This window comes from Manacus candei, unplaced genomic scaffold, assembly GCF_025592945.1.
Source record: "Manacus candei isolate 608988 ecotype Guabito, Panama unplaced genomic scaffold, ASM2559294v1 h1tg000018l, whole genome shotgun sequence".
NCBI classification, from domain to species: domain Eukaryota; kingdom Metazoa; phylum Chordata; class Aves; order Passeriformes; family Pipridae; genus Manacus; species Manacus candei.
In genome coordinates this window covers 7438860-7458867 of record NW_026138066.1, presented here as the reverse complement: position 1 = coordinate 7458867, position 20008 = coordinate 7438860, and the positions used below count along the sequence as shown (strand labels likewise).

The window sequence follows — 20008 nt, the reverse complement described above, 5'->3', positions numbered from 1 at the left end:
TGTCCACAAAGCTGAGCTAGTGCCCCCAGGGCAGCTGAATAAAACACCATGTGGGGCAAGGCTGTGTTCTGCTCTCTGCTGTTTTTCCTTCCCTTTCCCCCAAATAAACAGACCACCACAAAGAGAAACAAATGCCTTTGTTTTCCAGGCGGGAAAGACTGTCAGAATGGCATGTCTCCCTGGATCTTGTTAGGGGTTAGATAAGTCCCTGAGAGCTACAGGGAGCTCTGTCACACAGCACAAGTCCTTGCTGACAGTGCTATTGTTAAGAAGGGGTGCATTTTGGGAGGGCTGGGACTTTTGCCCCCTGCTTGTTTCTCTCCAAGAAAGTCACAGCTGATGCCTGCTTGCCCAGGGAGACTTCCCTCCCTGACAGTTCTTATCCTGAACAAACAGCAGCTTGGGATTAGCCAAGGAGTGTGGAGGGAGGCCCCAGTTTCTGGACCTCTCCATGTGCCCCTGGGCTGGCAGGCACTTTGTGGGATGCCAAAACTCTAAAGAAGTGGCCTCTCTCGAGGCACGAGCACCAAGCTCATGCCACTCCAACCCAACATCTGCACCCCACTGTGGCCCTTGGATTGCTCCTGCAATCCAAGCTCTCAGGTAGCAGAGCCAGTGAAACAAGACCAGGATACTCACCCTGCCTGCTATGGGGGACGCCTCACCCAGAGCTTGGCTTATGGCTGGGTCCTGCAAAGGTCCTGTCCCTTTCAAGGCAAGTTTACACAACAGCAGACCCTGTAGAGACACATCTTTCCCTTTAAGGTTACATTCTTATCATGGACTTGACCTGGGGACTACTCTCATCTCCCCATCTTCCCTTTGAATGGGAGGAGGTGCATTATACTACAACTTGAACCTGCCTGACTAAATATAGTCAGTGTAGAGACCAGGAGAACCTCCCTAGTTTTCCCTGTTTGCTTTGATGGGAATGCAAATGATGAATCCCAGCTGTTGCCTGCTTCTGGAACAAATGCCTGAGGGCCTTGAGGCCAGTACCTCTTAGATGTCCATGATTTTTGAAGATAACCTATCCTGCACAAGGAAACTTTCAAACAGTGCAATGGCCCTTGGCCTCACAGTGTATCTGGTGAAGCTGCTGTGGGCTGAACAGACAACATGGACATGCCCCACAGATTAACTGCCTAAGGGATATAGAGGGTACCTCCAAAAATACCTGTCTGGCTGACTGTCCCTTAGCTTCTGTGCTGGGTGAGAAGAGCAGGCTTCATTCTCATGTGAGCAGCTCTTGCCACTGAATCATTGGCACACAGATGCTGCAAGTGAATGCCCATCCCTCTTCCCCCAGTTTCCAGCTGTGAAGAGGAAAAGCAGAAACTGATATGTGATCCTGCTCCCTACCAAAACATCTCTCAGCCAGTAGCCCATAGGCTAAATATGCTTCATAAAATCCTCAAAGGTGTCCCACAGAACAGGCTCTCCACCCATGCACATGGCCAGGCAGTCAGCTGGCATGTCAAGATCAACCCTTTCTCCAGCAGATGTCAGGAGTTTGTCAGTGTTCAGCCTCAATGTCCATCACAACAAGAGCAAGACTACAATCCTGTAGAACAATGCCATGTTGTTTATTTTGGTGTTAAATGCATCAACATGCTTCCTTCCCTTCTCTCAAGTCACACAGTTCTACTGGGACATGAGCTGGTCCTTGGCTTTCTTCCAGAAAAATGACACGGACCTCTGTTTGGGAAAGGGTGAGGAGCCTGAGCGATTTCTGCCCAGGAGTAGATGACAGAAGAGAGGGAGTGTCTGTGCTGCCAGTGCTGGGGGAGTGTGAGCTTGTGTTCCTGACAAATGACCTACATTACCACCCCACCAGCTGCTGTTGTGAACCTGCCCCAGCTCTGGATCTGTAGGAGGGAACCAAGGAGATCCCAAGTGTGGATCCTATCTTTTGCATGAGGTGTGAACAGTCGACACGTGGACTGGGCTAAGCACCAAAGGCTGACTCTTCCCAAGTGCTGCAGGCTGGCAAAGCCCAGTTTTGGTGTCAGTGGGGTGCTTCAGCACCTGTTTTCTGCCTAAGAAGCAGAGGAAGCCGGAGGATCTAGAGGTGAGGAAGAGCAGGCCCTGGGGTGTGGGTGATGGGTGGACGTGCTTGCTGACAGGGGTAGAGATGGCTCTGCAAAGGGCTTCCTTGGAGAGATCCACTTGCAAAAACTCCCAAAAGAGTGACACAGCCTCACCACAGCAGTGATGTGTGTGTGTCCACCAGCTCCAGAGGGTGCCTGGGCCCCCTTGCAAGGGGGTGGGAACAAACAGCATTACTGGGGATGACACATCCCAGTGCTTTCCACAGCCTCCAAACTATGATAGCATCAGAGAGTAGCGCCCTGCTCTATCCCCAAATAGCATGAGCCTCAGGCAAAGGAGGGTGCCAAGCCCTGCCAAAACACCCTCCCATTTCATCAGCCGATCCTGGCAGATAACAGAGAGCTTACTAGGGTAATTGTTCCAGCTGGCTGTAGGACGGCAGGCAACAGCTGCCTAACAGAGATCATTACCACCTAACTGTATGGAGCACAAGTGAGCGATGACACATGTTACTGAAACCCCCAGGGGAGTTCTGGGGGACTGGGGGTTCCCAGTCAAGCAGTGGAGGAGAGTCCCAGGCTGCACTGACTCTGGGGCGCTGTCCCTGTCAGGAGGATGCATCCCTGTTAGGGAATGATGAGCTGTGCTACCCATAAGAACCCCATGGAGGGCAGCTGCATGTCTGCCCAAGGCAATTCTCTTTTCTCCAGCCCTTCCTGCCTAGCAGGGCCCCATTCCCCCTTGGAAAGGCTAAGTTGGTCTTTTGCCTGCCTTGGCTTCCACTCAGCTGTGCTGGTGCCATGTGGTCCCATGTGCTTTGGATGCTCTCCAAGCACGAGATATGCCCCTAATGCTGGCTCGTGGGCTGGCTGCAGACGAATGTATTTGCCAAAGCAGATGCAATGGCCCACGCAGGGTACGGCTCAGCAAGAAAAGCCTGACATGCTCCAAGCTCCCTGCCAGTCTCACCTCCTGAGCATCTCTGGTGCTGTTTCTGCCACGTGTGGAGACTAATATCACAGCCCACACCCTAGGGTACCACTTCCCATGCACAAAAAAACCAAACCAAACCAAACCAAACCAAAAAACCAACAAAAAAACCCCGCAAACCCACACGTGTGTTTTCAGGCTTCTTGTCATTCCTGCCAGAAAAGCCTGTTCATGGCAACCCCTTTCTTCGGGATTATCATTCCACACACTGGTTTTTACACACATTACTTGCTGAAAAATGTCATGCAGCTGAGTTTCGGTCTCAAGGGTGTGCAGGAGAACGTGCCTGTGTTTCATGAACATACTTCTGAGCACTGTTTGTTGGAAGAGCTGAAACCAGCATCTGGGTTGCTGTAACATGTTCAAACACAGCATCCACTTACAGTTTGCATATTAAGTACAGCAAATAAACTTCTGCCCAGTGGATCTCAAAAGTCTCTTTAACAGACAAAAATCCGAGACAGGGAATATGCCTCAGCAGGTTGTTTCTAGGCCTGAAATAGACTCAATAAATGGCACTGCAAGGACACCAATTTGGGTATTACAGCAGTGCAGAGCCGGTGGCCACAGTCAGTCAGTAGCCTGCAGCTCTCCTGCTCCAGCACACCTGTGACGAAATATCTGACCCTCACGCGTGGAGCTGCATTTGCTTGCTCTTGAACTTCCAGCACTAATGAGTAGCACAGGAATCATCCTTAGCGTCAGATTTTAGCACAATATTACCTTTCTATCCTGCAGCGGTGGTGCTGGGCTTATGTTGCAGGCCCTCTGGAAGTCATTAGCCAATGTCCAGACAAGCGGTGGCAATGTTTTCCCCTCTATAGTCAGCATTTGCTGAGCTTGCAGCTCTGCTTTCGAAACATGTAATTTCTTACAGGTTAGTTTGAGGCCTTCACTACAGTGCCTGCACAGCCTGCACAACACATGCTGCCCCCCAACTCATTTGCACTTCTACCTTTTCCATTCTTTCTCTTTCTTCCACTTGATTTATTTAAAGAAAATTAGAAATTCATGCCACCAGTCAGAAGTTGATTTTCCATTTTTTTTAAAATAAGAAAAATATTATCAGCTTCAAAGTGAGTGGAAGAGTTGTATGGCATCCATAATTGTACTCTGCCTACAGAAGAACTTAAGATTTGCTCCATTCACCTTCCAGTTCTCCCCAGTTTGCTGTTCCCCTCTGGCTCAGCAGTGACTGCCTGCCGTGCTGCAGGGCTTTGCCTAATCTGCATTTGCAGCTCTTGGAAATACTCTACGTGCAGCAAGTCCCTGGTCTGGTCACTGAGAGCGACCTCTCTGTGTCAAAACCAAGAACGTGCTTCCTAAAGCATCAGGACACCTCTCTTTGACTTGCCTTTGCTGTGCAGCCCTGGGCCAAGTCCCCTTAAACTGACAAACAGATGGCCTCAAGCCTTCCCAACCAGTCACAGCCTGGCTGGGATTAGAGATCTGCTAACCGCCCTGCTCCAACCTCACAGTCAGGATCCTTCACATCCAAGTTAACTGAAGGCTTTTGTGCTGTGTTGTCAGTATTTCTAGCGCTATCAGGCAAGGAGTCCTCCTTCTTGTCACCCCAGCAGAGAGAGGAGCTAACACACATCAGTAGGTGGCTTCTCACTGTTCTCACATGCCAGAAGGGCACTTGAGCAGCTTGGGCCAACCATCTCCATGGGCTGACACAGGTTGATCCATGTTGCCCACGCTGCCCAGTGCCCAGCTCCCTCCCTGCCTTCCTGGCCAGAGTGCTGGGTCCATTGCGCAGCCACAGGGACACCACCCAATCAGCAGATAAGAAGTCCCCAAGTCCATTCCCCAAGTCCTGCAAAGCCCCACTGGCTGTGTCCAGGGAGGGTTTACACCACAGAGATGAGATGAAGCCCAATGCGAGCAGCCATGGGTGTGGGGGAGGAGTTGGAGAGTATGGATTTGGGGAACTCCTAAGATGCACACATCCCAGCGTCATTAGGGTGGGGAGTCATTCCTGCTTCCCCAAGCTGTAACTTCAGGCTCATCCAGATAAATCACTTTGTTCAGGTACCCTTTGATAACATTTACAGGATTATCTTCACCACTTGGGAACATATTTCCATACTGATTTAATGAAAGCAGAGATTCTGGAGTCAGCAGAAGTTGGAGCCTCACAGACGGCTCCTAATCCAGGAAATTGGATGTGGTTGGAAATGTTTCAGCAGTCAAAGCTTGGGAGATCCTGCTCGTTCCTGATGTGAGGCTCCATGTCTGCAAGATAATAAATCTGTATTTAGAACACCTAATCCTGAGTTTAAAATACCACAGGCCACATAAAACTAAGTGACTGAACAGGTACAAAGGTTCTCTCTCAGTGGAAAGATGTTGAAAATCACTGAAAGAGTAATTGCAGCCAAAACAGGCTTTTGCCAGCTGAAGAGCACTCTATACAAGTGGATTTCGGTCACGTAGTCCACAGGCTTTTCAGCCAGGCCCTTTCCCATTCCTCCAAGGTCATCACTTGGGATGCCCTATCTATCACTGCATGCCTCACAAGCAGACTTGGGGGCAGATCTTCCCTCTTTTGCTTCAGACACTTGCCTGACTGGGCTACTTCTTTGGCAGCTGCCAAACCACTTTGGTTAGAGCCACTCAACTGCTCAGCTCAGTGTTTCAACTCAACCTCAGAACTTGCAGTAGCTGGACTCCAGCCCTCAGCACGCAGGACCAGTCTGGGTATGCTGAGGCATACCAATGCCTATCAGCTAGACTAGAAGGCATGCCCAAAATCAAAGCTACTCACAATGATGAAACTCACTTTTGGCAATCATATTTCTCCCTTCAGCCTAAGCTACATTACAGCTTGGAGGTTGGGAGGTGTGAGGATGTCCATGAGGAAAGTTGTGAGCTTGAGAAAACATGCCATCTCAGCATGGAGAGATCAGCAAGGGCTCTTTGGGTATCAGGGAGAGTATAGGAAGAAGGCTGACGCCCTGGGAGAAGAGCTACAATGAACATCATGAGCATCCCTAGCTACAGATAGGGATGGTTGGTCCCTTCTATGGGAATGATGGGTCACAGCCACCACTGGGGGATGAGTTCAGGCCCCAAAGTCATCAGAAGTTCTTTGAGGACCATCTGGGATTGCTCACTGTACAAGGGCAATTTGCACTTTCCAAGGACGAGTGAGCAGATAGGATATTGTGCAAGGAAAGGCTAGGGAGAGGGCAGCAAGTTGCTCCCAGGAGCCAGGCTGTCTCTGAAGCACAGGCCACACTGGAGGCATGCAGGGTCAGGACCTGGGTGGGATGCCTACCTCTAGCATACCACATGCTTGGTAGGGTGATTTCTGGCCTTGCACATGTGTGCTGGCTGTGAATTTGGGCTGTCCCTGTCATGGCAGCTGGCTCTCCTACACCTCCTTTTCCTGATCCAGTCCTGTCCAGGGCACAACACCCGTTTGGAGAAAGCAGATGCAGATGCAGATGCAAACACCACCTGCCTCACCCTCATGACCAGAGGTGAGGCACTGCTGAAACACTACCTCAGAGTCATTACTCATCTCTCCACACTTATGGCTCCCCCTGGCCAAGAGTTTGGCATGGACAAGGGCACAGTTTGCAGCAACAACATCACATCCAGTCACTCCTTTGGACTCAGCAAAGATCTTCGATTCTGAAGTTACAATGCAGATTCCTGACTCTCCCCCTAATACAAAGTTAGGATTCACAATGTGATGCAGGAGAGCTCTCCTGGGAGGAAGGGTGAGGAGAAGAGCCCTGTCCCACTGTTGAGTTCCAAGATAGCAGGATAAGGCCATTACAGCAAGATCCTTTGTGATCTGTCCTCATTTGCTCACCTCAACCCTTTGCAGAGTGAATGGGCTGCTAACCCTCTGGCACATCCCCCAGCTGGCTGATCTGCTGCACACTGATAAGGAACAAAGTAGCAGGAGGTGAGGATTGCCAGCTCTAGCCAGCCTGGCTTGCCCTTCTTAACCCACAGCGACTCTTCTTATACCACATTGCTCCTGAAAATAACAGACAAGCACCTCTGTGTCTTCAGTGTGGTGGAGCAGCTGCCAGTACACCTGGGGACATCATCTCTGCCTGGTGTGCCACAAGGGTGAGCTGGGACTTTCTGTCCCCTGAATTCAGCCATACCTTGTGAGGACACTGATGTTAGAGATTTTGATTTTGTCACCTCATCATGGTGTCTCCAACCCAGAGGTAAGAAGGCAGACATGGCATTGTCCTGATGGAGATGGCCTGTGGCCTACAGGCAATGGGACATCCCATGGCCCCCTTGCCTGTGGTATTATCCTGTTGTGCTTATGCCATTTAATTCAAGGTTCCTTGAAATCCAGCAGAGACACCTGGACTTCTATCAGACAAACACAGGCTGCCCGAGGCAGACTTAAGACTGAAGGCTGAATTTTCTTGATGTGAATAGCCCTTCAAGCCCTTGTCTGGAATGGCATTCTCTCCTTTGTTACCATCTGTTGTTCTTTAGATGGTCTCTAATCTTCCCAGCAACATTTGGAGTAAGGTCCCTGGACAGGCATGACTCAAGGACCTGGTGGCTGCTAAGATTCTGTTGGAGTGCCCAGCTGCCAGAAATGCTGCAGAAAACACAGAACCTACCCCACACCTTTTAAATGGCCCTCTCAGTCTCCATCTCTACGTGAGCAAATATTTACATACTTCCCTTCCCTGTCCAACATTTTTTGCAAGGGAACAGTCCCTTCTAGTCCAGCCCCTAGACTATGACTTCAGCCGCAGCTCATGTACTTGAGGAGATGTCTGGGGTTTGGTCTCAAAAAATCTTGGATTTGAAAGGAACTGATTTAATTACACACACATCCTGAGCAGAGGGAAGCTGACTCCATTCACTTTTTCTCCTGCTAGTATGGAGAACTTCTTCTCCTGCACCACATGACCCCTCTATCAGGCTCAAAGGCTGAACCCTGAGGCAGGTTACCAGAGGGAGAAAGAGGGACGAGGCATGTTAGAGCAGAGAAGACCACTTTGGCCTTTACTCCAGCCCCTTTGTGTCATGGGGTGATCAGCAACCTGGCCAAAGTCTGAATCCTGCACCTGCCCTCCCCAGTTCCAGCAGGCAGGAAGGTCTCCCTGCTGCTACCTCTGCTGGCACTGATGGCAACAACTGGAAATAACCAGGAGTGCCAGCTTCTGAGGTCATACTTAGTCAGGTAAGAGGGCTGGGGACTATCACATCTTCAGCAGAGGGGGAACTGATGAGCCCCATGGAAAAGGAAGGAGAAAGTGTTTCAGTGAGTTTCAGTTCTGGGCCTCTTAAGGAAGTCACAGAGCGTCTTGTGATTTAGAGAAAAATATGCAAGACAAGGAGAGCTCTAAGCCACAGGCTTGGCACACTGCCTGAATTTTTCCCTCCTCTTTCAGTGTAATTACAGTTGAGCCATGTAGTAATTGGGTAACTTTTTCCAAAGGAATCCTTTCAGCCAGAATGAATCATACTTGCCACAAAGAGAACATGGAGGCAGATAAAAGACATATAGATCCTATGGCTTATTGTGACAGAAGCATTTTGCCCTCATCCCCTTCTTCCTCAGCCCCCCAGCTGCATTCAGGGTAGGTGCAAGAGCCAGGCAGCAAGTTTTCTTGGATAATTCCTCCCCAGCCTTCCAAGGCAGCTTCCTCCTGGTTTGCTGTGCCCTACAGCCAAGATGAACTGCATAGTTTTGAGGGTGTCTATGGATTCTGTAGAAAAAGGACTGTTTTCCCTCCTTTTGGTTCCTGTACCTACAAATGCTGGTGGTAAGGGCTGAATCAGCAGCTGGACGGCCTCTGGGGACAGAAAGGCTTGATACTGCAGCTGGGTGACCCTGGATCCAGAGTCAGTTCTCTGCTCTTGGGGTTTCACCTGGACCACAAAGAGTTTCTGAGGCACTGTGTGTGCTCAGTGACATTTCTTCTGTTCCAGACAGCCTGAGCTGAAGAGCCCAGCCCTCCCCCCAGACCCTTCCTGCCAAGTCTCAATACATCTGACCCTTTTCCATGTGGGATAAAAGTCTTGGATAGTAAAACATTCATTGTAAAACTATTTTCCATTGGATTCATGGCCACACACAGCTGGATCTCCTCCTGGAGTGGCCCGCAGCCCGCCTGGAAGAATTGCGCTAAGTATTTTGGAGAGGAGACTGAGCGAGGGTGGGAGGAGGCAGCTCTGCCTGGTAGACCCTCCCTCCCCCCTAAAAGCAAGCCCTTCCACGCTTCCCATTGGTGCCTGAGGTGGAGAAGGGCTGGGGCAACTCAGTTCTCCATCTATTTAAAGGCAAGGGTGGGGCTCTGAGAGCTACTTGCCTGGGATTGTTGCACATCCGTGGAAAGGAGCGTTATCCTGCAGAGCAGCACCATGTCTTGCGTGAGTAGAGAAAGGGATGGGGCAGCTTTGCTGGAGGTGGTGCTTCATTAGTGGGGCTGTGGAGAATGTGTTGGCTTGCTGTGAGGGTGCTTGTGCTATCCTACTCCACCTGCACATCAGCCCCTGTGCCAGAGGGTCTGATAGAGCTGGGTGCCTGCTGCTGGGGGTAAAAGATCCCTGCTGCATCCCCTATAGAGGGGTGGCTGCTATTTCGTGTTCTGAGAGGAGTGGTTCTTTGCCCCTGCCGGATCCCTTTAGGGAAGTACTTGGGGGGGGTCCTTGTTGGGTTGGGTCCTAAGCTGGGGTAACCTGTTTTGCAGCAGCTTGGCTCTGGGAAAGCAGCTGCAATAATCTTTATTGCTGCAGCAGCTTGGCTCTGGGAAAGCAGCTGCAGTAATCTTTATTGCTGTCTGAGCATCTTCTCTGGGCAGCCGTGCTGCTTGCTTCCTGTCTGAAGTTTTCATTAGTCACCGTATTGTTATTTCTCTCTTTCTTGGAAGGAATGTGCTTTACAGAAGTGTTCTTCTGTGAACGTCAAGGACTGCATTCAAATATCTTAAGAACAGGTGTCAAGAGAATGGGGTCAGGCTCTTTTCAGAGGTGCCCAGCGACAGGGGAAGGTGCAACAGGGGATGGGGCAACAGGCACAAAATTAAATATCAGTTATATCTGAATATTAGAAAAAACTTCATCACTGTGAGGATGACAGAGCACTGGGACAGGGTGCCCAGAGAGGTTGTGAAGTCTCCTTCTCTGGAGATATTCAAAACCCACCTGGACATAACCCTGTACAACCTGCTCTAGGTGAACCTGCTTTAGCAGGTTGGTCCCTTCCAACCCCAAACGTTCTGTGACTGCTGGAGAAAAAGAGTGATTACAGTTCTTTGATTAATTTATCTTTCCTGAGGCTGAAGGTGATTAAGCAGGTATTGTCCCAAGTGCAAACTTATTCATTAAAGTGGAATGGGAAAAGATTTTCAGTTTTCTTGGGGTCTTGCCTTTGCTGCGATAGCAAATGAATACAAATAGGTTTGCCAGGAAATTTTAGTCCTAGAAAGAAGATGGGGAAAGATGTGTATGTGGAGCAAGAGAATATTCTTGCAAATGCTAAGCTACAAAAAACCCCCCAAATCTCCAAGCCCTTGGGAGCTGGGAAACAAGGTATCTGAGTCCTTTGACCTGGGCAAGGCTTGAAGTTCAAAAACATGCTAGGGGAAGGGACTGGAGGCTCCATCCCTGCCATCCATGCCAGCCAGACTTGTACAGGATGATGCGAGACCCACAAGGCACATGGGTGTGTTTGGAATGGGGTGGGTGTGATGGGAGAGTGCAGGTACTTACACTTCATGTCTGTGAAATACAGATATGCTGATGAGAGCAGCAGGAGAAAGGTTGGGAAATTGGTCACATGTCCCATGTGATTGAGGTAACTTCTCTGGGATGTCCCTGGTGCAGTGCCCCAGGAGGAAGGGAGTTTCCCTGTCTCTCCATGGGTCCAAAGCAATGCATCCTCTTGCAAGGCAGCAGGGAGAGCTGCCAAGTCAGAACAAGTGAGCCAGCAGGTACTGAGCTAATGTCTCTGCCTCAATGTTCCCCAGGGACCAGTGTGCACCAACTTGGGTCTCAAGCCTGGCCAGCGCCTCACTGTCAAAGGGAAAATCTCACCAAATGCCAAGAGGTAAGCTGTGCTGTGCTGCCCAGGGATGGCCAGGGCACCACACTGAGTTGTCTTCTGCTGGGGGGGGACAAAAGGAGTCTGTCCCTTGGGTAGGAAAGGAGAAGGGGTTAACACCATCAGTGCTTCCCAGTGAGTCATCACCTAATGCACATTGCACACACAGTACTGCCAAGGGGCTAAGCCAAAGCAGATGTGAAGCTCCAGCTGCACGCACTGGCAGTGACCACATCCTCTCTAGTGCAGGGTAAAGGAAACAGAAGCTGTGCCTATACTGAGATTTGGGTTGAGATCATCCACTCAGCCACATCCTTTGCCCTGCACGAAGATGGCCCAGGAGCAGGGGCACCGTAATGATGGAGTTGCATCTCATGTGCTGGTGGGGAAGGAAGGAGGAAAGGTGGTGAGCAGACAGGTTGGCTTAAGTGGAAATATACTCCTAAATGTGCAGGAATTGGGGTGCCTGGGGCCCCCACCAAAGCCTCTGCAGCAGTCTCAAGCCCTTGTGCAGGTCTGTGGCTGATGGAGCCCCTTGGCAGGAAGCAGCCACTGTACCAGCACTAGCGGTGTTCCAGAAAACAGGTCCCAGCACTTCCCAGTGCCTTTGAAGTTTGATACTGTCAGAGTGAAGCCTCCCAGGCTTTCTCTTGCCAGATAATATGCCTCTTCTCATCTGGGTAAGAGGCCTAGAGGCAAGGTGGATGCTAGGCTAGGAAGTTTCTTCTCACTGCCGCTGTGGATACTTCGGGATAGCTGACCATGTAGTAATTATTTCAGCTGCCTGCAGGATGGGGAGAAGACAGTGGCTGTCAGGCACCAGCTAACTGTTTGGGGCTGAAAGGAAATCTGTGGAAAGCAACTGACACCTTGAGAACTGCTTTGGGTGCAGGATAACTCTCCACTCAGAGCTCTGTGTGCTGAACGTTCAATACTATGGTAGCATGTTTCTCATTACCTTTTTTTTTAAGCAGTGTTGATGTCTGGGTTTTTTTCTCTGCAGCTTTGTGATGAATCTGGGGAAGGATGCTACTCACCTCGGACTTCACTTCAACCCCCGTTTTGATGCTCATGGTGATGTGAACACCATTGTGTGCAACTCCAAGAAGGTGGAAGAGTGGGGTGCAGAGCACAGGGAGACTGTCTTCCCTTTCCAGAAAGGGGGCACAGCAGAGGTGAGGCATGCATATATATATATATATATATATATATATGTACGCACATATATACTCTGTACATGCTCTGGTGAAAGAAGGGTGTTTGACACAGGACACTCAACTGCAGGGGCTGTCTCAGGGCTGTCTGTACAGGAGGTGGCTGGCTTCTCCTGCTTGGCCAGTGCCACCACTTAGGGCTCTGAGCATGATGGAGGGTGGGGATCAAATGTGCAAGCTCCATCTGGCTAAAAGGGATATTACTATTGAATGGAGCAGGGAATAGGCATCTCTTGGGAGACTAGAACAACACTCCTACTGTTGAAGAACAGGTTATGCTGCTGAGCATGTTCACCCTGCAGAGTGGAGGGTGGTACAGGGAAAAGGCTTGAGGGTGTCTTGGCAGAAACTTTTGACTTTTCTGTTTGTCTTGTAGATCACTTTTGGTGTCAACCAAAACGATGTGACAGTCCACCTACCAGGCCACCAGTTCACATTCCCTAACCGGCTTGGTCTCGCTGTCTTTGACTACTTTGATACACAAGGGGACTTCACGCTCCAATCCCTCAGCTGGGAATAACTTCCTCTGATGCCTCCATGTCAAAGATGCAGAAAAAACAATTAATAAACAGGAGTTTTGGTCTAGCCAGTCTCAAAATCTAATTTGTTCCTGCAAGTCATCATGGGTTGGGCATCTTGCTGGAGGAGTGGGTGGATGAAGGTAGCCAACTTTAGGTACTATAAATGGATGCAATTGTGTCATCCTTGGCCATGGATGGAGAAGAGGGTGAGGATTAAAGATGGAAGATGGAAGTTAAAAAGTCCAAGGAGATCCTCAGGATGAAACGCTGGGGCTAGTTGTGACTGGGAGGGAGAGTGAAAGGGTCTCTTAAACAAAGTCACCCACTCTTGAGGTCTGGACTGACACCTTACCCTGCCTGAGTAAAACTGGTTGATTAAATCTATCTCTCCCTAAATTAAGCATCCCTGGCTGGCTTCAGACAGCATTCAGTTGCCGTGCTACGTAAACCTGGTGGGGCATGGAGTGAGAGGAAAGTCCTCAGTTGCACTAGCTTTGGCTGTACCCCTCTGAAGAGGCGGGTCCTACTCATGACAGAGCTCTCCTATGTCATCTTGGGACCTCTTGCTACTGCGTGGAGACAGCAGTAGAAAAGGCTGCCTTGCTGGGTGTGGCAGGGTATGTAGAGGGCTTCTCATCCAAATCCTTTCTTCCAATAGCTGCAGAAGCACAAATAGTGTTGTTTTGTGGCACTTGAGGGCAGTACCCTGGAGGAGTCTGGTTTTATTCTGCCCTGAGTGCTTTGCCTGGTCCATCCAGAGCTGGGAGAAGTAGCAATGCCCAGCTGGGGCGTGGGATGCTAAGGATGTGTACCCTATGCTTTTGTTACCCCTTCCCTCACATTAGCCCAAATGAGCCTGAGCACTTCTCAGTCTAAACTGAGGCTAGACTCTGAGGAGTCTGAGATGATGAGGCATGTTTGATGTTACTGCATAGCTGCCTTGGGGGCTCTCCCAGTCTGATGCTACCTTGGCAGCAATGATTACTGCTGTTGGGCATGCTGTGCCTGCTGGGCATAGGAAAGGTGGGATCTGCTGTTTCCACAGTGCACAGCTGTTACCAGGTAAGTCTGGGATAAAAAGGCCCAATTTTTGTGTCCTCACATTCAGGCTTGGCCATGAGCAACACAAAGCACTAACAATTTGATGTCCTACAGGATTCCCTGCAGGCCTGGCTCTGCAAATCCCATTAAAGAGTTGCAGAGCAGATGGAGAACAGCAGCAGCAGCATCTCCTGTTCCTACTTCATAATTTACAAGGCTCTGCCAGGTGCTGTGTCCTAGGTACTCAAGCAGAGGGAGGCTAAGTTGTTAGGAATTGTGGGGCTGAGGAGGAAGATAGAGATGAGAGCTGAGCTGAGAGGCAGGAACACTTGGGGTGTACAAGCAACTTGAGGCTCTGCAGCTGGATCTCACTGAAGCCCTGTGTTGCCCAAAGCCAGTCTGCTCTGGATGATCACATCACACTCTTTAGGGCTTCATCTATAACAGTACGTGTGACATTTGACATTTGCCACCCTGTGCATAGGCGTAGCTGGGGGACAGTATAGCTTAGGGACTCTTCCCATGGGGTGATACAGATGAGGCCATCCTTTGTGGAGAAGAGAAGAGTTTAGTTGTATGGAATTGAGCCATGCTAGGCTAGATGACTCAAGGCAAGAGACCTGGCCGAGTTTACACAGTGGTCTTGACACAGTCTGGCAGACTGGGGTACATTTAGTAGACCACAGCAGGGCTGTGGTGCTGGTGAGGTCACCAAGAGCTGTGACAATGGATACAGAGTGGAGCTCTCTCCTTGCAGCTTTCTCTTCTGGGCTGATCTTGAAAGCTAAGCAAATGTGCTGACCTCCCTGAGCTGTACTTCGTGGAGATCTCACAATGCCTCTTAACTGCACTTGGCAGTCTTTCTTTAGAAAAACTCTTCAAAGATTTTTTCGTGAAGGGTGGATGAAGAAAGCTGAGTGGTAGCTTTACCACAGGAGTATGAACCTTAGTCAGGTCTCCTGCCAGCGTGGCTGCTTCTTGAAGTGACTCACTGCTCCTGTGAAATCTATGACTCACTGTTGTCCTGACTTTGTTATGGCTTGGCCCGTTGCTAGCGAGGAGGTGAGGGGTGGCGAGGGTTCCCCAGCTGTATAATTTAGATGTATCAAAGCTGACTGCTCCCTTCCACCCACTCCCCAGCCTTGCGCAAGGTGGAGGTTGGCATGAAGGACTTGAGGATGGAGTCAGGAACCCCAAGACAAGCATTCTCCCCCTCCCCACAGATGAGCAGGATGAGCATCCATGTAAAGGGGAAGGCACTGCAACAACAATAGAAGACACTGCATCCTACCATGGAAGGTGATGCACTTTTATTTCTTGACCTGACCCCAGACAAAGGCCAGGAGATGTGCCCGACCTGGGTCACTGCTCACCCCTCGCTTTCCCTCAGAGACCCTGACAACTCCTTGAAAGTCAGGGGGAGGCTGTGGCTTCCTGCAGCCTGCTGGGAGGGTGCTGCAGGCTGTGCCATGCCCATCCCACTGTGGCCAGGGCGCCGGTGGTAGCTGCTGGCAAGCAGGGTGTAGAGGAAGGGGTTGACACAGCTGTTGCCATATGCCAGGCAGGTGACACCAAAGTTGAGGTAGGCCTGGGCAGTGGGGCCGATGCCCAGCCCATCCTTCTGGTACAGCCCAGCCAGCTGCCAGGCCCAGAAGGGGAGGAAGCAGGCCCAGTAGGCCACCACAATGGCAGAGATCCTGGAGAAGAGCCGCCGGGAGGGGGCCCGGCCGGCCACTGGCAGCCCCAGGCCCCAGGCTGAGGCCTGGTATGCCCAGCCCAGGCGGGTGTAGACGATGCCCAGCACCACACCGGGTGCCAGGATGCTGGTGGTAAACAGCACTGTCAGGTAGAGCCGGAAAGCTGCTGGTGTCCAGGTGGGGCTGCAGATGCGCTTGTGGGGCCTGTCCCCCTCCTGCAGCTGGGTCATCACCATCATGGGGGCCGTAAGCAGGAGCGAGAGGAGCCAGAGGACGGCACTGGCCAGTTTGCGGTAAGCATTGCTGACCCGCCTGGCCTGCAGCGGCCTCGCCACCGCCCAGTACCTCTCCAGGCTCATAGCGGTCAGAAGGAAGATGCTGGCATGCATGGTGAGGAGGTCCAGGCTGAGCAAAAGCCTGCAGCCCACATCCCCAAAGAACCAGTCATGGGCAAAATAGGTGCAAACCACGAAGGGGATGGTGGACAGGTACAGGAGGTCAGCCAGGGCAAGGTTGATCACATAGACCCCCAGGGAGCCTGCTGAGTAGCCCACCACCCTGCCAGAGGCCACCGCCACTGTGTAGATGTTCCCCACCATCCCAGTGAGGCACATGATCAGCAGCACTGCACCCAGTGGCCCCGTGACCAGGCTGTCCCCTCCCAGGACACTACTGTCATCACCCCCACCGCTGCTTTCCTCCAAGAAACTACCACCCTTGGGATCCTCTCCAGGCCTTGCGCTGATGAAGGAAGGGTTGTAAGACATCTTTGAGTAGGGTGAGCAAGAACAAATCAAACTCTCAGAGACCTGTTCCTTCTCCACTCACTGTATGGGACACGTCTAGCCTTAACAGCAAAGCAGTCAAGGGAAGAATGACGAGAGTTCATCAGACATAGACAGGTTATCCAGAGAAGTCTATTCCTCACCTCCAGCTGCCCAGTCCATTTTGCTGATCTTGTCCATCACAAGCTGTGTCCGGTCGTTTCCCTTAACCATCAAAGGGCCAAGAAGGGGACACTGCCCTCCCCTTCAAGAACAATAGGTGCAAGATAACTTCTGCCAGCCAGAAGGAAACGTCTCTTCTCTTTACCAGCTCCTCATTTGTTGCTGGGCCCGGGGAAACCAGCAGACTTGGTGAATAAGCGGATTTCTGCTCCCAAGTCTGTGTCGCCTCAGCTTAGACAGACTCTGGAGAGGTGAGCTCTGCCCCCTGAACCAACTCCTGAGAGCTGCCTTGACCACTGCATGCAGGAATGTGTCTGACTCACAGCTTCACACACCAGTGCGAATGCAGTCCCAATTTATACTGCGCTTTTAGCCACTAGCTGAGGAGCCCTGCTGGCTCCCTCCTCTTTCTGGCAGACATGATTTCTTCCCCTATATCTTCCTGCACTTTTCTCCTGCTCCCTCTTCCTCTTGTTATTATTTCCCTTTCTTTGTCCCATTTCCCCTTGCACACTTGTCCTCATTTGAGAGAGGAGACAACTGAAAGACGAGACTCTGTAATATGGTAAGGAAAGGGAGAAAGCACATGATGTTGTAGCTTTAGAAGGGAAACAAGGGCCAGCCCTGGAAGTGCAATAGGCAGGGAGCAGCCACACTGCTCTCCTTGGCCCTTAGCCAAGCCAGGCAGAGAGAGTCTGTCCCCCATTCCCTCTCAGGGACATCAGGGCCCTTTGAGCTGTAGACAATCGATGTAGTCCCCAGTTTGCAAGTAGGTCCATCAGATGGTAGGACATCTCACATTTTCTGTCCTGGGCCCTGTTCCACCCTTGCTCTCCAGCCAGCAGGAAGTTCCTAAAGATTCAAAGAGCTTGATATTTTAAACCTAGTCTTTCCTCCCTCTCCACAAAGACTTCCTCCTCCTCTCCTCCTCCTTCTCTAAGCTTTCCTCTCCTTCCCTCCAATCCCCTCACAGCAGGGGGCAGAAGCCCATTAGGTAGGCACAATCACCTTCTAGCAGGACGTCATCCTGTGACACCGATGCCAATGTTACCCTGCTCTTTCCTTGCCCACATCTGAGCCTCCTCATCTCAAGGAAGACACGGTGGGACAGAATTGGTAAAGCAGAGACAGATGCATCATACTAAATATGCTCTGCTGTTAGTTCACAGGGGTTTTCAGGCCACTCTAGCCACACTCTTTCACATCATTAGTGTATTAGCTTTGTTGTGGCTGAGTCAAATGACTCTGCTCATCTCCATCAGCAATAACTCAGCAGCAAACAGGAGAAGGAAGCATCCCATCGGTACTCCCCTCACTGTGCAATGGCCTTTGTTTTTTAGGAAAGTCATGTTCCAAACTGGGAGAGATCAGCAAACTGCAGTGAACATACACTGTTAGGTGGATATTTCCATTGTGCCATGGCAGCAGCATGAGTGATGCTGCTCCTCATCCAGGAAGTTGGTACTCCCAGCAGATTGTGGTAGTCTCAGCACAGAGAGGGGTCCCCAGAGAATCAGCAGGGGACCATGACTTTGCCCATTTGCCTCTGATGGGAATAATCACAGTCCACATGCCCCAGGAAATACAATGAATAGCTATGGCTCTTTGCTCTGACTGATTGTGCTTTTTTTTTCCAAGAAATGACCTCATATCTTAGCAGTTAGCAGGTCAGCTAGTTTTGGAAGTTAAACTAAATTAAAATGGGATTTTTTTTCATTTATTTCTTTAAGAGCTAATTAAAATACTGGTAGTCTCATTAATTCTAGTTAGCTCCCCTTAATACACAAGATACCTTCCCTCACACTGCTTGTGAAAAACTAAACACATCAGACACTACAGTCACCAGCAGAACTCAGCTGATCCTTCCATTATGTGAAACACAGCTCTCCTAGGGGAAGCTTTAAGAGATGAGCTTTAAGACAAGACCCATGGATTGATGTAGTGTTTTGGGCTGTTACTAGAAGAATGCGAAAATACAATTTCCCTGTTATACTACTGCATAAAATAATATGTATGTGTGATATACAAGATAAATGTATGTAATGTGTAGGTCCTAATGAAAGTGCCAGGCCTTTGACATACAGAGAACGAGGGAGCAGAAATCCATGCATTACTATATTCAGACACCAACCCCCAGGCTCTAGTAGAGTCAGACTCTGAACTCTATAAATGCTATAAGTTGCTTTCCGCAGGACCCAACTTCTCTCCATTGGTTTGAGTAGAGACTCAAGCTTGACAGCTGAACTTCAGTGGCATGAATATCCCTCACAGTATCTTCCCTAGGGCAGTATTCTGCCTCCCATCACTTTTTGTTATGTGCGCGCACACACACACACATTATCCACACACTCAAATGTATATTCACACATTATTTTTAGATGATCTCTTAATCTCCTCTGTAGCAATCAGAGGACGGTCTGCACACAAATGCAGTCTGAAGAAACTTTCAAGCCCATACAGAGCAGAAGGAAACAAGGCCTCACATTTGGCTGGTAGGTTACATTTTTTAAGTGACCTTTCTCAACTACAGCTCTAACTGATCGGATATCTAGATGTTTCACATCTCTGTCACCAGCAGAGATTACATTTCTTTTAAAGGAACAGGTTCTCTTAGTCCAGCAGCCCCTGCAACCTGCTGGGGTGCCTGGCTCCAGCCAGGCAGCTGTTTTCTTGAGTAAGGTAGGTGGCTGTCTGCAGTTTCATGCAGGAGTGATGATAGGTCCCATGTCCAACATAGTAAGTGCCAAAGTTTTCAAGGTCTGATTGATAGGCAAGACCTGCCAGCATCCAGTCAGATCACAGCAATTTAACAGGGACAGGTTGTACTGAAGATTCAGACTCAAAGTCTTGCACTTGAAAGGAAGCAGCTTAATTGGGCCCTCAAAACAAGTGGACATTCTGTGGGGGCAAAAGTGCTTCAAGGGTGCTTCAATAGCACAGTGTTTCTCTGATGTCAATCTGCTCTCCTCTCCTGACAGCCACAGGACCGGGTAGAGTGGAGTCATAGTTCCTGAATGGTTTCCTAGGATTTAAACTTGAAGTAGGCTTCAACTGTAGTAAAGGAAAAAAGGTGGTGAACTAGGGCAATATTCTGAACTGGAGTGGCAGGAGGGGAAGGAAACAGCATCCAGGCACTTACTTGCATATTCCTGTGGTGTCATGGCCTGGTTGATGACGCTAGTGAAGGCTTTGATCCACTCCAGCTGGTCAGTCTCTGTCTCGCAGGTGAAGAGGTATTCCCGGTCAGGGGTGACAATGGTGATGCCATAGTGCCAAGAGAAGTTGCCCTGTGTCCCTGAAGGCAATCCCTTCTGGACACTATAGCCATTCTCTTTGCTGCCCACAAATACCTCACCCTTAGCAAATGCATCCTGCAGATCAGGAGGGAAAGACAGTGATTTATGGAAATCCAGAAGAATCAAGGAATAATTACAATGCACCTAAGAACAGGAGAGAGTGTGTGAGGACCAGGGATGTAGCAACAAAAAGTTTTGGAGGTGGT

General features: G+C 50.1%; 3 protein-coding genes across 4 annotated transcripts in view; 1 reads left to right on the top strand and 2 right to left on the bottom strand.

Moving 5' to 3' along the window:
- LOC127470004 (arf-GAP with dual PH domain-containing protein 1-like) overlaps positions 1-20008 on the bottom strand; it is a 95346-nt gene that overhangs the window by 67058 nt on the left and 8280 nt on the right. Inside the window, exons 10-11 of one of the 2 annotated variants that reach the window (XM_051785039.1) lie at positions 19646-19877; positions 18991-19557 (exon numbers count right to left, since the gene is read on the bottom strand). The exons of the other annotated variant lie outside the window; for it this stretch is intronic. Of the exons in view, the coding sequence (XP_051640999.1) occupies positions 19529-19557; positions 19646-19877 (261 nt within the window). The 3' untranslated portion in view covers positions 18991-19528. Of the gene's footprint in view, positions 1-18990; positions 19558-19645; positions 19878-20008 lie in introns of those variants that run through there. 2 annotated transcript variants of the gene reach the window in all.
- On the top strand, positions 9291-12885 carry LGALS1 (galectin 1). The gene is made up of 4 exons (XM_051785046.1): positions 9291-9414; positions 11013-11092; positions 12090-12261; positions 12677-12885. The coding sequence occupies exons 1-4, from the start codon at positions 9406-9408 to the stop codon at positions 12818-12820; spliced, it is 405 nt and encodes a 134-aa protein (XP_051641006.1). The 5' UTR covers positions 9291-9405; the 3' UTR covers positions 12821-12885.
- On the bottom strand, positions 15229-18923 carry LOC127470006 (urotensin-2 receptor-like). Its single transcript, XM_051785041.1, has one exon. The coding sequence runs from the start codon at positions 16324-16326 to the stop codon at positions 15232-15234; it is 1095 nt and encodes a 364-aa protein (XP_051641001.1). The 5' UTR covers positions 16327-18923; the 3' UTR covers positions 15229-15231.